Genomic DNA, 15,428 nt, shown 5'->3' on the forward strand with positions numbered 1-15,428 from the left:
CTCATCGTTTATTTGTTTGTTTACATTTGTTTACAGAGTACCAGTAAACAGTAAACCAGTTTACAAAGAACCAGGAAAACCTGGGTTCAGGTCCTGTCTCTGATACATACTGATTTTATGACCATGGACAGTTCACTTAATATCTCAGTCTTCTAGGCAACTCTGTAAGACAGATCATGCTAAAGAAGGCAGTGAGCATTTAGCAAGTATTAACTATGTCCCAGGTGCTGTGGTAAGCACACGGGGTGTCAATCAAAACTGTAATGAGAAAAGAAAGGCAAGACATAGATAGAGGGAAGGAGTTGCCTAACCCAAAAGTTTCCTGTTGTTGAGTCATTTCAGCCGTATTTGACTATTCATGACTGCATTTGGGGTTTGCTCGGTAAAGATACTGGAGAGGTTTGCCGTTTCCTTCTCCAATTCATTTCATAGATGAAGAAACTGAAGCAAACAGGGTTAGGTGACTTGCTCAGGGTCACACAGTTAGTAAGTGTTTGATATTGAATTTGAACTCAGGTCTTCCTTACTCCAGGCTCAGAGTTCTATCTACTATATCACTTAGCTGTCCTAAAAATTCTTTCTATTACTAAAATTTTAGGTCTAGTCTCTATCCCTTAATTTGTAGGTGAAATCTCTCACCAAACTAATGATAACAATAACAATAATTTGTCCCCCCAAAACAACTTGTATTAGCTGTTTTTTATATAAATGTTCCCTAAAATTTGAATGTCATTGGAATGGCAGGGATTGTCAACTTGATAGCGAAGCTGTTAATTATCCATAGATTATACAGGGCAAGAAATCAGTTCTTAAAATAACTGCCATTTGCCTAGCACTTTAAAGTTATCAAAATGCTTTATATAACCAACCTCCTTTAAGCTTCACAACAACTCTGTGAGTTAGGTACTGTACATGACATAGTAAGCATCTGAAACTGCTTTTTCACTCATGTCTGACTTGCATTTAAGAAACAGCACCAAAGATTTTTATTGAAGATTCACATGAGCAGGAACGGAGTGAACCAGTCATCTAGCAAAAATAAGAAATATGAAATGGAGCACTTGAGTATTATTTTGGCATACTTAAGATCTTAAAAGAACTATAAGAAGCCCTCCAAAAAAGTGGGTGGATTTTTTATAGAGGATTTATGGGAAAATCTCAAAAACATTCTTATCAAATGGCAAGGTATCTCATCAAGTCAAAGGACTGGCCAGTGGATTAGTCTGATCTGTAAACAAGACAATAGTATTGTCTTTAGAAAATTACAAAGCTTTCTCAATGACCCTCGGCTTCTCCCTGAAATGAAGACCATCGTTTTTAGTACCAGTATTCTACTGGTGGTGTTGTGTGATTGTGAGTGATAGAAAATTAGATCTCAAAAGAAGTAAAAGTGAATATTGCTCAGAGGATGTTGGGGGGGCACATACATGTAGGGAAATAAAAATCACATGCCCCCTGCCTCTTATGTTGAGAACATACAAAGGTGAATTAAGACCCTTGACTTTGTCTTGAAAGATCCAGTTGCTCAGTAGTGGTGATAAGAAATGTGCGTAGATGAATGTAATTTAGTAGAATATACTAAGGGGAGGAAGGAAGGGAAAAGACCAGCATGTATTAAGAGCATGCTATGTGCCAAGCCCGGTGCTAAGAATTTTACAAATGTTACTTAATATGTCGATAGTTCAATGGACCCTCACAGATGGAGCCAGTGTGGTAGATGAAATAACTCTGGCCTTGGGGTCAGATAACCCAAGTTCCAGTTCTGTCTCTGCTACTTACTCTCTGTATTGACCTGGGAAAATAATTTAACTTCATTGGGCCTCAGTTTCTTCACCTGTAAAATAAGGTAAGGCCCCTTCTAGTTTTAGACCAAGGACCCAAAGATCCAAAATATTGATATGCCTTTCAAGGGATCAGATGTCAATCCATCCATGTCTTCTTAGTGTATGTGGCTCTTACTCTTATCTTCCCATAGCATATCATGTTGGAAGCCTTCAGTTTTGCTTTTAAAAAATTATAGACTACACAATATTAAGATCGGTGAAAGGAGAGATGACTTCTAGGTATAGGACTGGAGGCAGGTTTCATAAAGGAGGGAGAATTTGGGCTGAATATTGAAGGAGGGATAAGATATAAACAGGTAGATATGAGGAGGAGAAGAAAGCCTAGAAAACGCTCCCTCTCTGAGGGTCCATTGAACTATTAATGTATGAAATAATGTTTATAAAATGCTTAGCATGGTGCCTCGTACATAGTATGTACGTCAAGGCCAAAAGCACCAAGGTGGGAAAATGCTTTCTTGATTTATTTATTTACAACTCTTCAAATTACCTATTAAAAACTATTCTGGTTTAGAAATTCAATGTTACCTCAAGTCTTCCAGGAATCATGCTGTATACATTTTGTAAAATATTGTGTCAAGAGAATAGTCTAGCAATTTAAGCTTCTACTCTGTAATTTTGATCACAAATGTTCAGGCCCCGCTGTTTAAAATCTGTTTTGAAGACACTTCTTTTTTCAGCTTACAATCTGGCTCTCCCCCAGTGAGTAGAATACTGATTTTACTCCATCTTAATGTTAGTTCTCTCTTTTAACTGCAGGTCTATGAAAAGGTGGCTTATTTCCTCACCAATTTAGGTAAGTGCTTGGTTATTATTGCATTCACAATAAACTATTTAACAGAATGGATGGTGTAACTATACTTTTTTTCCTATTATGAGGATATATTGATTTCATTGTTTATTTAGTACTGAAGAAATCCACTTGCATCTCCCCTTTAGGCATGGGTCACAGATACTCAATATCAGCTCACTTTGTTTCCATCGGCAAGCATGTTTCAGGACTGGTTTGGGGTTTTAGTCATTCTTTCTAGCTGCAAAAGGACCAAAGGAGGGATTCAGTGGGAGAGGGGAGTGAGGTGGGAGCAAGCATTCATAATGGAAGCACAGCCTAGGTCTCTAAGTGATTTCTATACCCGTAGTCTCTTTAGAATCATCGTGGCCTATGAAGGTTCTCTCCTCCTGGTGCTGTCACCACCTTAATCATTTTAGGCCTCAGTTTCCTCATCTCTAATAGATTTCCCCATCTCTGAAATAAGCACATTGCTCTGCAAACAGGTAATGCTGAAGAGTTGTTGCATGTTATCGATTGAAAGAGGTGAGGGACAGAATTCGAGGACCACTGTAGTTCTAGGACCCATGATCTACACAAGACTAACAGTATTAACAGCAATGGATATCTTACAGCCTCTTGGGATTCTTACTGTACTTTGAGGTGGTGGGAATAGATGAGAGGTAAGGAGAAAGAAAACAGACCTCAAAGTCAATGAGACAGGTTCAAAGGCCCACTCTGACACCTGTACCGACTGGTTATATGATATCGGGCAGTCATATACTTCCTAGTCTGTAAGTTACAAAACTGGAGCATATGTGCTTTAAGAAGGGGAAGGGGAGAAAGAAGGCAGTAGATATTAGCACTTTACAAATATTCTCTCATTCAGTCCTCACAACAACTTGGAGGTAGGAGAAAGCTGTTGGCTCAGTGGATGGGGCATTGGGCCTGGGGTCAGAAAGAACCCAGTGTCTGGCCTCAGACACTTGCTAACTGGGTGGCCCCGGGCAAGTCGCTTAACTTTTGTTTATCTCAATTTCCCCAGCTATAAAGTGGGGGTAATAAAAGCATCTACTTGCACAGTTGTTGTGAGGCTCAAATGTGGCGTCTGTTAAAAACAAACAGACGCAGTTGGACACAGCGCCTGATACGCAGTAGGTACAATACAAATGCCTGTTCCTTTTCCTTGTCCCCCTCTCCAATACTGATAGGCTAAGTTGTACAGCTTAGAGTCTTAAAGAGTCTATCAGAGCCACTGGGAAGTTAGCAGGGTTTGTCTCACGGGGTTATTGGAAGGATGAAATGAGATAACATTTGTACGTATTTGCTCAAGAGAAAAAGTCCCTAGCATGGTACCTGGCACATAGTAAATACTTATTTATAGGCCAGAGGTGAAATTAGCTTAGGCTTGGAATGATAGAATTGTGAGTTTGCCAAAACTGTGAAACTCCTTAAACGGAGGCTGCAATTCCCTACCTTCAGCCCTCGAGGAGGAAAAAAAATAGCCCTTCCCTATTTCATGATTCTATGGGATTCATGCCCCAGAGTAAAGATTGTACTAGATGAATTCAAAGAACCCATCCCCCCAGAATCATCCAAGAATAAAGAAAGCTCCTGCAATAAGCACTATTCCACCCACTCTGGGCTAACTAACAATTTGATCATTCCAGGCCTATGCTAATTTCACATCTGGGTTAGTTTCACCTTCAGTAAATGGGGATTTGGGTGGGTTGAGGAAACTGTCTAGTTTTTTGGTCCAAATACTTTTTTTTTCTTTCTGGAAACCATAAAGGGGAAAGGAAACAGAGCTTTTCTGGAGATGTTTTCTTTAGAATTTGAAGAAAAGATTTTTGCTCTCTGGCATAAGGGGCAGAGTTCTTGTGGGTCATTTTGTTCTTGTGGGTCATTCATTTGTTCCATATAATGGATTGTAGAAATTCTTTTGCCTCTGATGAAGCTGAGCTCTTCCTAACAAATCAGAGGGATTTAATAACTATAGTTATTTTGTCATAGAGGACAAAGTAACCTCAATATAAATGCTTCTTGATTGATTGATTGAAGGTGGGGGACCTAGCTTATACCTTCTTTAAAGAGCGGCTTACTACTAATCCCACAACAGACACAAGAGCCTGATCTGGGTCTGGGTGTCCTGATAATAATGCCTGACGTGGATCAATCATATTTTGAGGAGACTTATAGTATGAAAGAAGAAATCGTCTGGCCAAGAATACAGCTGTTTTGCCTTTCCCAATCCATGGGCATCACCTCTGACCTCATTGATTATGAAAGTCCCAGTTCCCAGTGAAATTGGCAAATTCTCCTTCCATAAACCTCAGCTGTCTGGCAACCAATACCAGTGATGCCCTCAACTATTCCTTTCCATTATTTATTTTAAATAACTATTATATATTGTGCTTTGTTAAAAAAAAATGAAGAATTCCAGCTATTTGCAAGTGGGACAAGTCAGAAAACAAAGGTCATCATCAGCCAGCCCTTAAAATCATTGAATCATAGGTCTAGAGCTGAAATATCATTAGATGGCATCTACCTCTCTGAAGTAAGGACAGAGAGGAAATGGCTTACTTATCCAAGGTCACAGGAAGAGTTAGTGACCCAGACATCAGTAAAATTCAAGACTTCTAATTCCCATGATACTATTTCTCCTTTAATTTTTCTTTTAAATATTTTACTGATGCTTATATATGTAATATACATTTTTACAAATGCATATATCCATTATATATAAAACACACACACACACACACACACACACATATATATATATTATAGGTGTGTATGTACACATGCACATATACAAATGTGTATAATGGGTGAAAATGTGTGTATGCATTGCTTATACATGTATATATAGCTGTGTGTGCATATGTACATTATACATAAGCATAATTAATATATTTATAAGTAAAATATATACTTGTGCATATATGTATGTATGTGAACTCAGGTCATCCTGACTCCAGCCCAGCGTTCTATCGACTGCACCACCTAGCTGCCCACACTTGTTACTATAGTAGCTAGCAAATGTTGGATATTAAAAATGGGTATATGATGTCTTCTTTTAAATAATCATCTTTACTAACTAAATGTTAAGCTTCCTCTCAATAATTCTGAAGTGCTCTAATGTTAGTGCCCTGTGACAGTCTTGGCTGTCCTACCCTCATTATTATGCTCCCTTCTACTTCTGTAATCCAATTTCACAAATATGTATTAAGCTGCTACCATGAGCATAATGCAGAGCAAAAAAGATAATTCAAAGTTCAGGTCAAAAACAGGCCCTGGCCTGAAGGGGCTTACAGTCTCATAATAATTAACCATCTCTATTTCTGTGATTGGCTGCTCTTGATCCTACCATAGCACTGATACTTAGAGCACGGGGGAGATGGGGATTGAAACTTTCCAAAAATGAGAGTCTAGAAAACTTGTAAGACCTTCATTTTCCTGTTTGACTGAAGTTTTGAAAAGGATAGAGATAATAGGATGGTAGCCTGTGCTTCTATAAAGGGTGATAGGTAAATATTTAACAATGAAATCATTTTCTGGGGTCATTAATGCCAGAATTCTTTCCACAAAGAGCCAGAAAACTAAGGGCTTCCATTTAAGTGTTGTTCCCTTAAGGAAAATATAGCAAAGAGGCTTTCTGTTCTCTGTAGCTCCTGAAAATTCTCTTAGCTTTTTTTCTAAAGGATCTTTTTTTTTTTTCATGGACAACTGCTGAAGCTATTAGGGGTACAGGGACACTGAGGCCTTCAAACATTATCTTCCAATATTTGAAAGATTTTCACATGGAATAGCATTAGATGTATTCTGCTGGGCAGTTGGAGCAGTAGATGGAAATGACCAGAGTTTGGAAGGAAGCACAAACAAACAGGACAGCTTTGAAAGTAACATATTGAATTAATTTTATATATATATATATATATATATATATATATATATATATATATATATATATATATATATATATATATATATTATATATATATAATTTTTTTAAACAAAAATGTGTAGGAAAGATTTATGGTTTCATATGTTTTCTGATCTTTGCATATAGAAATGAAATTTTTGTATTTATTAGGTAAGATGTAAATCAGTATGGACTGGATAGAGAGCCAGTATGAGAGGCAAGATGATCTGAGTTCAAGTCGTCCTTTTGACATACATTGGCTTTATAACAACAGACAAGTCTTTTAACCTCTCAGTGAACTTTCTAGTTGTATAAGTTACCAAGGAGGTGGTAATCATCATCAGTGGAAGAAGTTTCCATACCATGAGTTCCCCACACTGATAAAATCACATGTACAGACCAAATAAGTAAAAAGCAACAAAAATGAGGAAGATGTAGATAACAATTAAAATGACCCAACAGTACAAGAAAATGTTTTAGGAGATCATCACCTGCCAGTGGGTCTTCAGGTGGAGGCCAGCTGATTACCCATTAGGGATGCCAGTAGAGAGTTATGCTTCACTTGAGGGTTGACTAAATGGCTTTTAAGGCCTCTTCTAGTCTGAGATTCGATGGTAATGATGAGAATTCTAACACTTGCCATGTGTCTCAATCAGTACATGTAACCCACCCTCTGCTGTTCCTTTCAGAACAGCCTAGAACAGAATTGGAATGGGAGAACAGCTATGCCCTGAAGATGTTCCTCTTTCAGTTCGTCAATTTAAACAGCTCTATCTTCTACATTGCATTTTTCCTGGGCAGGTAAGTCACCTCCACACACGCAGTGATTCTGGCCAAAGCAAAAGTCTCTTTCCTCCCTCCATTCCCCATCCCTCCCCCAAAAAGACCCTTTTCTTCTTATAAATTGGCCCATTTGTATTAGGAGCCAACCAGTGCTTAGGATTGGGAGCCGCACAGTCTTAAAGATGCATGTTCTTTTTCCAGCCTTGTGTGTCTCCTTGAAAGCAGGAATCACACCATTCATTGTATATGTACAGCCAATGCCTAGTGCATCGCCTGGCACACATAGTGAAGCATCTCTGACTGGAAGCCTGTCTGCTTGTTGTTGTTACTGATGTTGTTGCTGTTACTGTTGCCGCTGCTGAAAAGCACACAGCATTCAGTGAGGGAGGGATCTGGGAACTGTGCAGTTCTGTACAGTTTGGTCATTTTCTTTGCCACCTGTGGGACACGGCTTTGGTTATGGCTGGGCTCAGGGGTACCATCCAAACATCTGCATGAAGACCAGAAAGAGCAATCACCCAAATGTGCCATCTGTGCCGCACAAAACACACAGATTGGGGGAAGAACATCTGGAACATAGCTCCCGTAGGAGTGAAACATCTGTTAATTTTCCATCATTTCTCTTTTATTTTAAGCAACTTATTTGCTTAAAATAATTATTTTAATATTTCTATTATAATAAATATTTTTAATATATTTTAATAGTTCTGAAGTGCAAATTAACTCTGGTGATACAAATGAAAAATGAAACCACCTCTGCCTTCTGGTAGTTTTCATTCTACTGTGATCAATGCCTTAGTCTTACTCCATTAGAATGTCAGTTCCTTGAGAACAGGTATTGTTCCTTCTCTGTTTCATATTCCCAGTGCCCTCAGAGTCAAATGAATGCTTGTTGATACAAACAAAACCAAAATAAAACATTTGGGGAGTAGTTTTTGCCAATAAACTTTTTTTTAAAAAAGTCATCATTTCTGCTCTTTTGAGGTAGCCTCTTTGATTCCCAATGAATTTTAATGAATCGGAAATTTTCTTTTTTATAGGTTTTCAGGACGTCCAGGAAAATACAATAAACTTTTTGACCGATGGAGATTGGAAGAAGTGAGTATATGAGGGTGATGCATTTGGCTGACATGAGAAAAGAGAACTACGGGATTATAAATGAAGGAGTAGCTTGGTGCATAGAAAAAAGTACTGAACTTGGGGTTCAAGATATCTGGGTTTGAATCCTAGCTCTGATGGTTCCTAGCTAGTGGCTATATGTAACTGAGTTAATCTCTCTTAGCTTCACTTTCCTCCATGATAAAACTGATGATAATATTTGTGCTAATTACCTTAGAAGGGCATTGGGAGAAAAGCCCTCATATCCCAACTCTGCCAGTTGTGCCTGAATGACCTTGGGCAAGATATTGAATCTCCATGAGCCTCAGTTTCCTCATTTGTAAAATAAGGGTTGTACTAGTTGACTTCTGAGGTCCTTTCTAGCTCCAAATATTTGATACTAAGTCTTAAAAATCTCTATGTAAAAGTGAGTTTTCATTATAAATGTGTGCTAACAGCTAGACTTTCTGGTATTTGTTCATGAAAGCATCCCTTGGAAAAAAAATAGGGTCCAGGAGGTGAAGTGCCCTTCACCAGTAGATCTCTAGCCTCCGGCAGTCAAAGGTTTAGAGCTGGAAGGGCCCTCAGAGTGCATCAAAACTGGCCCTCTCATTACAGAGATGAGGAAGCTGAGTGTCCTGTCTCCCAGAAGTAGAAGGATTTGCTTCTAATCATACAGATATTAAGAATCAGAGTCAGGATTTGAATGTAAGGCCCATGACTCCAAATTCCATGCTTTTTCCTCTGTACCATGCTCTCTCTAATGTTAGAATCAAGAACGATTGAGAAACTTCAGGTGCTTGTCCCAGGAATTGGCAAATATAAAGATAAGGTGACCTCAAGAAAGGTCCTTGTCATTCGTGGAGCAGCTTCCATACTCTGGAGCCCCTGAGGGGGAGCCGCATTTCTAATGCCATTCTGTGAACCTACTGAAAATAAATAACTATTTTTACTGGTAGGCACTAGTATGGTACAACAGGTTTTTCTAGATCTTTTAAACTGATAGAATTAACCTCACCCTAATGCAAATGCCCTGTTGCATACCTCCAGAACTAAAGATAAAAACAGTTACCTGGAGCCACTTAGGTGAGCTCCGATTTCATGCAGGTGTCCCAGAGCCCTCCAGAAAGCGACCACAATCCTCAGGGAGAGCCTGCCACAACCAATCCCCCAGTTCTTCAGAGATGATTCCGATATTGTGAACCACCTCCTAGCATACTTTGTTGTGGTTTTGCTGAAAGACCCCCAAACAATGTCATAGTTTCAAACATGAGGGAGGGGATGTAAGAGGCCATCTAATCTAACCCCTTCATTCTATAGAAAAGAAAATTAAGGTCCAGATTACTGAAATGACTTGTCCCAAACCACACAGCTCGAAAATGGCTCACTTGGAATTAGAATCTAGACCTTCTGACTACAAATGTTTTAGAGTTGATGCCATGGGTATACCAAGAAAACCCCTGCCGACAACTACTGAAAGATTAGCCCCCTCACATCCACCCAGTTTGTAACTGAAGGGACTTCCCTAGGCCATGATCTCTCTCTCTCACCAGGAGTTAGTAGGGGCCAGGTTGGGAACTGAGATGAACAAGGACAGTTAGATGCCTGCCTATGAACTACATCTGGCTTAGGGGTTCATTCTGATAATACCTTGACAATTACAGCAACATACTCACCTGCAGGATAGAAGAATGTGTAAAGGCCTTCTTAAAACTATTATAAAATCACACAGAGTTATTCAAAAGTAATGGACACTCACAAAGAAGCACATTAAAGGTTTTTGTTTGTTTCATAATAAAATAAATATGATGAGAAACATGACATGTTAGGCTCAGGGTTAGGAAACCCTGGCTTCAAGTCCTCTGACACATATGGTCTGTGTGAGCCCTGGTCACAGGAAGCTCTCTAAGAATCTAAAGTGCAAAAGAGTTACTGATCTGCATTGATAGAAGGCTCTCCATCAAAGGGGAAATGAAATCATAGCTCCAGTTCAATCTAATGAGGCAAATCTGTACAGGATCATTGGGGCTAAAGGGGACAGAATTAAGCCCCGAGTAGGATAGTGTAGGAGACGTGGTCATTGTATTATTGTTAATTGTTCAGTCAATTTGGTCATGTCCAACTATTCATGACCCCATTTGGGGTCTTCTTGGCAAAGATGCTGTAGTGGTTTGCTATTTCCTTCTCCAGGTCATTTTGCAAATGAGTAAACTGAGGCAAACAGGGTTAAGGGACTTGCCCAGGATTGCACAGCTAGTAAGTGCCTGAGGCCAGATTTAAGGTCTGCTTTACTCCAGGCCTGGAATTCTATCTATTGCACCACCTAGCTGCCTCTTCTGGGACCTAGGGAAGACTAATAAGAGAATAATTATTTGTTAGCAGTTAATCATTCAATTATTTTTATCAATGTGGCTAGCCAGAATTTTTTTCTTAGTTTTTTTTTTTAAATTGAAAGAACACAGTATGACAATAAGTCATAATATTCAGTGAGTATAATAGCGCTGTTTAGTAGGAGTCATCTTTCTCTTTGGGAAGATACTCAACAAGCATACAGCAACAGTGAATTGTCTCTGATGTCAATGCAGCTGAAAGTATTTTTAAAAATATATATCCCTTCTTTATGGGCTCCTGCTTAATGGGTAAAATATCTTCGTTTTTTTATTCATGTTTGGTTTGGTTTTTTTGTTTTTTTTTTTTAGTTGTGTCTTTGTATGGGTGTGAGGAATAGCAGGAAAGCCAATTGGACTTGACCAGAAAGTGCAGGAAGGGGGCATCAAGTAAAATAAGTTTGAAAAGGTAGGTTGAGGTCAGATCGTGAAAGGCTTCCAATGACAGGGGTGATTATCTTAGATGTTGGAGGTAATAGGGAATTGTGGGATTTATTTAGTAGAGGGTGACAGGTCAGACATGTTCTTTAGGAAAATTACGTTAGCAAGTTGTGAATGCTGGAGAAATGTGAGGCAGGAAAACCAGGCAAGGGCTGATGTGGGCCTGAACCAGGGTGGTGTCTATGTGAGTGGAGAAGAAGGTGGGAGGGATATGAATTATACTGTAGAGTTTTGTTCTGTTTTGTTTTTTAATATAATAAAACTGCCTGGGTGGGTGACATGAGTGAAAACAAGGAGTCTAGATTGTCAGGTTATAAACCTGGGTGACTAGAAGGACCTAGACAGAAATAGCAAAATTTGGAAGAGTCATGAGCTTCGAGGGAAAGATAATGTTATGTAATATGTGATGCGAATCATAAGCCATCCATAGCTGTTTGTCCTGAGTGATTTCTTCTGTCCCACCAAAATTGTAAAAGAGGGCAGGAAAGGTTCTTATTCATAGGTCACTGCGCATCCTCTAAGGGGACCCTGCCACAATCATTGGATGTTCAGAAGGGCGGTTATCTTGAGGGAATGGGTGGATTTTCTACACAGCTGCTTCATGGGTACCCAGGTGATAAATACCTTGAGGGGCCACTCTCAGTGAAGATGAGGGTAGGTTGGATCCTGGCCCAACAGGTTAATAATGAATGAAATGCACGTGCACTTGTATTGGAAACAAAGCCATGACTGACTATCACAGGAGGCTGTAGCCCCCACTTTTGAGACCATTGCACAGGTATTAGTAGTAGTAGTAGTAGTAGTATCCCCATTTTACAGATGAGGAAATTGAGGTTGAGAGAAGTTAAGAGACTTTCCCAGGATCACACAAAGTAGAGTCTAAAGTGAGATTTGAACCTCTTTCTCTCCGATTCCAAACCCATCACTTTACTATGCCTTAATGGTGGTAATTCATGATGAAGAAGGAGACTATTCCTAAATGTCTCATGATGCCATTAAAAGTTCTGCAAATATTACTGCCATGTAGCTCTCCTTCAAACAGCCTATGTAATAGTCATACGGTTTTTATTTTTGTCGTCATCATTAATAATAATGATAGAAAGCATTTCTGTAACACTTTAATGCTTGCAAAATGCTTAATAAATATTATGTTACTTTACCCCCACAACACCCACGGGAGGTATGAACTCCCCATTTTAAAGATGAGGAAACTGAGACAGAGGCTGAGAATCTTGCAGTCAGTAAATGTCTGAGGCTGGATTTGAACTTGGACCCTCCTGACTTCAGATCCAGCTTTCTATTATTCATTGTGCCACAAGGTAAATGACCAGGGCCCATTTGAGATAAAACTGCGGCACAGACAGATTTGTATTCCTCCCCCACCCCTTTTCTTTTCCATGCTTGTTTTATATTCTTCACCTTTCTCTTACCTGCCACCAGGCTCCTGAGCCCTTCAATGTAAAGTTTCAAGTCAAAGCCTATGCAAGTCTGCCATTGCTGGACAACTGTCCATGATCCAGCCATCCCCTGATCTGCCTCCCTCCCCACCTCCAAAAACTGTATCCATCTTGAGTCCAATCCTCTTACCATTGTTCTTAGTCTTATAAATCAACCCGTGCTTGTCACTTTGTGGTAGAAAGAAGACCCAAGTGACAGTCAGCAAATTGGGCCACTGGTTCTGAGAAAGGCAATGTGGAGGGAGAATTAATGGCTTTGGAGTTAGAACAAGTAGATTCAGATCTGGGCCCTGCCACTTACTAGCCAAGGAGATTGGCCATTCTACAGCCCAGTGTCCTCATCTGCAAAATTCTCTCTAGCTCCAAGGGTTGTACAAGAGGAGTGATCAATGGAGGCAGGTCTTCTTCCCCTCTGTGACTTTGAGTGTCCACGTGACATCAGAACAAGAAAGTTAGGCTCTTTGCGTCCTAATTATTCCCTCCTCTTAGAGTCCTAAGCCTTGGCAAAGTAGATGAAGGAGTAGATCAAAGCCAAAGAAAAGAACAAAGAAACCATCATCATTTCATTTCTTAGAACATTGGTTCTCATGGAAATGGTCTCAGGACCATTTCCGGAGCTGGGGAAAGGGAAAGACATGTGAGTCACAGCTCAGATTCACATCATCATAATGCCCCCAAGCTAAAATCCAAGTACACTGTTCATTATAATTCACATTTCTAAGATGTATATGTTTCCAAAGCCCCTTCCCTACAAAGACTTTACAAGTAGAGGGAGAATGTGGTTTAGAGGATAGGGTGTTGAACTGGGAATCAGGAAGACCTGCTTTCCAATTCCATCTTATACACTTATTTGGGGGCAGCTAGGTGGCACAGAGGATAGAGCATTGGGCTTAAAATCAGGAAGACTCATCTTCATGAGTTCAAATCCAGCCTCAGACACTTTCTAGCTGTGTCACCCTGAGCAAATCACTTAACCCTGTTTGCCTCAGTTCCCTCATCTGTAAAAATGAACTGGAGAAGGAAATGGCAAACCACTCTAGCATTTTTGCCAAGAAAACCCCAAATGGAATCATGAAGAGTGGGACAGAACTGATTAAGTATGCATGAACAACACTTCCATGACCCTCCACAGCTAAAACATTTCTGTCCAGGCTGGGAGGGTGCCTTCATCTCTACTCACTCTTCCCTTTCAGCTCCTTTCTTGATTTTGTCTTTCTCCCATTTCGAATGTAAGCTACTTGGAGGCAAGAACTGTCGTCCTGCTTTTATTTGTATTCCTAGCATTTAGCACAGTGCCTGGTACGTAGAAAGTGCTTAATAGTGTCTGCTTGATTCTGATTCAGTTTCTTCATCTGTAAAATAAAGGGGTTGGAGTTGGTAGCCTCCAAGGCCCCCTCCACCTTTGAATCTATAATCTTCTTTTTTGTGGATGAGTATACCAAGGCACCCAGAGGGCAGAGGCTCTGATCCATGATGTCATGGCACAAAGTACATCTAAAAAGCAAGGACTTGAATCCAAATTCAATGACGCCAAGTCATGTAACCTTTCCTCTGCATTATACTCTCTCTCTCTCCGTTGAAGATCAACCAGTGGGTTCATTTTCTTGTCCCCACCAGTGTTTTTTTTTTATCACAATTCTTCCTTAATTTGGGATTTATAGTCCGTGAAGTATATTGTGGAGATATCAGACTGATTTTAAGTGGTTCTACAGGACAGAGTTAGAGAAGCTCTAATAGAAAGCTCTATTTATTTCAACATGAGGAGGTACTCTTTAGCAATTATAATACCCCCAAAAAGAAAAGTGTTTTTTATAGCTCTAGAATAGTTGGAAGAGCCTTTCATCTGGAAGTTGAAGGCCTGGGTTTGAGTTCTGAGATAAATTATAAAATCATTGCTTTAGAACTGGGAGAGTTCTTAGAGATGGCTCTTCTACTCCAACCCCTTCACTTTACAGAATTCCTCAGTTTCCTCACCATTTGAAGGAGGGGCTAAGAGTATTTTCAGCACATTCTTAAATTGCCTCATGAAGTCATTTTGAGGCTCAAATAAGGTAATGTCTGCAAAGTGGAAACAGTGAAGGATTATAGAAATTCAAAGTATTATTATTATTATCATCACTATTATTTGCGAGGTAGACAGTAAGGTCTCAATCACTGTGTAAGGTATAGTAAGTTCTCATCACTGAAAGTCATAGATTCTCAGCACTGGAATGGCCTTCAGAGTTATCTAGTTCTACTCAGACTTAAACAGGGATTCACTAGTCTATAATATTCCTGAAAAGGGATCAGTCAGCCTGTTTAAAGGCCTCTAGCAAAGGGAACCTACTCCTTTTTGAGCCAACCCCTTCCTTGTTTAGATAGCTTTAATTTCTAGGAAACTTTTTCTTGTTTATATTGCACCACTTTGTCATATCTGACTCTCCATGAATCCATTTCTTGGCAAAGATACTGGAGTGATTTGCCATTTCCTTCTGTAGCTCATTTACAGCTGAGGAAACTGAGGCAAACAGAGTAAAGTGACTTGTCGAGGATCATATAGTTACTAAGTGTCTGAGGTCCTGCTCTACCCACTGTGCCACCTACCTGCCCCATGAGACCCAGAGAAATCAGCTTCTCTGTTTTTATCAGCATGGCAGAGTAGGAAAAATCTTCTTACAAAGGTGGCTATCATACTCCCTCTTAAGTCTTCCTCCAGAGTTCCAGTAGCCACTCAATGACCATCTGTCA

At 39.7% G+C, this 15,428-nt stretch overlaps 1 protein-coding gene across 1 annotated transcript in view; it reads left to right on the forward strand.

The window, feature by feature from the left end:
• Positions 1-15,428, forward strand: part of ANO3 (anoctamin 3) — a 310,714-nt gene that overhangs the window by 272,867 nt on the left and 22,419 nt on the right. The window contains exons 18-20 of the mRNA XM_020977793.1: positions 2,601-2,637; positions 7,225-7,336; positions 8,359-8,416. Coding sequence (XP_020833452.1) covers positions 2,601-2,637; positions 7,225-7,336; positions 8,359-8,416 — 207 coding nt within the window. The remainder of the gene's footprint in view (positions 1-2,600; positions 2,638-7,224; positions 7,337-8,358; positions 8,417-15,428) is intronic.

The sequence above is a fragment of the Phascolarctos cinereus genome, unplaced genomic scaffold (assembly GCF_003287225.1).
Source record: "Phascolarctos cinereus isolate Bilbo 61053 unplaced genomic scaffold, phaCin_HiC Scaffold_9;HRSCAF=440, whole genome shotgun sequence".
In the NCBI taxonomy this organism is placed as follows: Eukaryota; Metazoa; Chordata; class Mammalia; order Diprotodontia; family Phascolarctidae; genus Phascolarctos; species Phascolarctos cinereus.